This window comes from Juglans regia, chromosome 4 (assembly GCF_001411555.2).
Source record: "Juglans regia cultivar Chandler chromosome 4, Walnut 2.0, whole genome shotgun sequence".
Taxonomy (NCBI): Eukaryota; Viridiplantae; Streptophyta; class Magnoliopsida; order Fagales; family Juglandaceae; genus Juglans; species Juglans regia.
In genome coordinates, this window is record NC_049904.1 from 12818710 (window position 1) to 12821502 (window position 2793).

General features: G+C 38.6%; 1 protein-coding gene across 1 annotated transcript; it reads right to left on the reverse strand.

The window, feature by feature from the left end:
• Positions 1-342: 342 nt before the first annotated feature.
• LOC118348135 (berberine bridge enzyme-like 21) lies at positions 343-2306 on the reverse strand. The gene has a single exon (XM_035689095.1). The coding sequence runs from the start codon at positions 2238-2240 to the stop codon at positions 606-608; it is 1635 nt and encodes a 544-aa protein (XP_035544988.1). The 5' UTR covers positions 2241-2306; the 3' UTR covers positions 343-605.
• Between the last annotated feature and the right edge of the window lie 487 nt (positions 2307-2793).

Below are 2793 nucleotides of genomic sequence, written 5' to 3' on the forward strand. Positions count from 1 at the left end.
ATACAACAATAATTATTTAATAAACTAGATCATAATAAAATTACAACATTATCACTTACTTTTGAGAGAAAACCTTACTTAAAATCAATTTAACCTATCAAAATAATTTCAGTAAGTATAGGTAACTTAGAGTTTACTAACACATATTAAAAGTTTAAAACACAATAATTCAACTTGTAGTAATAATGTAATTTTATTTATTTAGTAGACCAACTAAACAATAGCTTCTGTAATAACCCGACATCATTAATTTGAACATATTTGATTGGATTCAGTGAGAAATTTCATTCCAAAGTTACATAATTTTAGGACAACTTAAAATTGATGACTTTTAAGTTTTTTTTTTTTTTTTGGGCGGGGGGGGTATTTTTTAATTTTCATTCCTATTAATTGTTTTTGTCGTAGGGATATAATTGGGAAATAAAGATTAATAAATATCACTACAAATTAAGAGATATTTTTAGCAAAAAGCTAGCGATCGAAGAGCTGCCAAGAAATAGAAAAAATCTTACATATTAATAATCATCATCCATCTCGATCGATCGACTGACCATCACAACATTATAATTAATTAATGTATCGGAGTAAAATTTCCTAAACCTTAATTATGAGGAAGATGCCAGAGGGATACTTTGCTCATTCCGGAAGAAATTGTCTGGATCAACTGCAGTCTTGATCTTCACTAACCTATCAAAGTTTTCATGAAAATACATGGCTCCATAAACCTTCCCTTCTGCATAGCTGTTCATACCATGGTGATTGATCCCAATGTCAAGATCCCTATAGTTCAAATATGCACTTCTAGGGTTCTTGGACACGAAAGGAGTCATGTAACTGTAAAGGCTCCTTGATTGAGTTATGAAGTTCTTTTCTGCCTCAATTCCTGCATCTTGCCAGCTTATTGAGTACTGGATTTTGAACAAATTCCCTGCACGATGAGGGAAAGGAAGTGCAGAAGCTTGTACTTGGTTCATTTTTCCACCATAAGGATTGAAAACCAGTCCAACTTTTCCGAGCTCAATCATTTTCTTCCATATATATTCCAACCCAGCTTTCGAAATCGGTTTCTGCACGTAATCCGATTTCCTCTTCCCGAAGATTGCCGTGTCGGGGTGTCGGTCGAGGAGGACTGTCGGGGACGTGACATTGCCATTGCCGGCGCCAGCCCACACAACAGAATCAATCCAACTCATTTCCGTCACATCTTCCTTCTTCAAACCTAGTTCAGGAAACTCCTTGCTTAATAAAGTGATCAGGTCTTCTGCTTTGCCGAGGAACAATGCGACGATCGATGCTCGGATTGTTGTCTCCCCCTTCTTCACCTTGGATGTCACGGGCTGTATCAGCATCCTCATGAACAGGTTGTCATCCGTGGTCGGAGCGACTTGCTGCCATCGATAGACAATATCGGTCGCGTTTTCTTCCAAGGTCCTTTCAGCCCTAAAAACGGTAACCTTTTCCGGAACAGGAACCAACTTTATTTTGAATGCGAGTATTACTCCAAAACTTGCGCCTCCTCCTCCTCTAATGGCCCAAAAAAGATCTTCTCCCATTGAAGTCTTATCAAGGATTCTGCCATTAACGTCCACGATCTTCGCATCAAGGACATTATCTGTGGTAAGTCCATATTTCCGAACCATGAAACCATATCCAGCGCCACTTAAGTGCCCACCAACGCCGACGGTGGAACAAACCCCTGCCGGGAAGCCATGCAGCTTGCTCTTCTGCCATATATTATAATAAACTTCTCCAAGCGTCGCGCCGACTTGCACCCATGCAGTTTCTTCCTTGGCATCGACCACAACAGAACGAAGATTAAACATATCGAGGACGACAAATGGGTCTTGAGATACATACGAGACGCCCTCGTAGTCATGGCCGCCGCTGCGGATTCTTATATGGATGCCATTTTTCTTGGCGCAAATCACGGCAGCTTGGACATGGGATTCCTCTGTCGGGGTCACGATGATGACAGGTTTTGGCGTCAATGTGGTGTTGAAGCGTGCATTGCGGATGTAGGCACGGAGGACGGATGAGTAGGAAGGGTTGTTTTGAGCATAAACTATTTTGGAGATTTGATCTGGTTGCTTTGTTTGAGATGATAAGCACTGGACAAAGGCGTTATGGGCAGAATCGGAAGCTGCCCATGAGTCAGAGACTTGAAAAAGAAGAAAAAGGCAGATAAAAGGAAACAATATTCTTGGCGTTGGCAGATACAGGAATGGGTTTGATTTTCCCATTTTTGTATCTGTTTATTCCCTTTTGTGTATTTGTTTCCTTCTCGTTTTGCAGCTAATTGTAATATATATATTACATATTGGATCGAACACCTTCATATATAGGATTGATATCCCGAGAGAAACTCCTAGCCCATGGCCACATGAAGGTACGTAAGCCAAGCTGTTGAAAAAGTACTGTAATAGGTCTTAAATAGTAAATTCCAAAATTGGATTGAGATCCTCTAAGCTCTCTAATCCTTGAATCCAATTAGATGATTGGTTTGGAAAAGAAATAGATACATGACTACTAAATTTATATGTGGGGTTTGTATTGCATAGAGATCTCCTATAGTCAACATTAAATGTAGTGATTCTACAAGAGATTTGATTTTTAGACATGAAATCTTTTAGAGATGAATTAAATTTTGTCCCTAAAAGTATTTATTTGGGATGAAAATTAAATTTCGTCTTAAAACATGGATGCGGTTTTATATGCTTTCGAATAGAGAGATATCTGTTCAAACTAGACTTTATGTAATGAAATATAGCATCTCAAAAAAAGAAAATCGTTCAA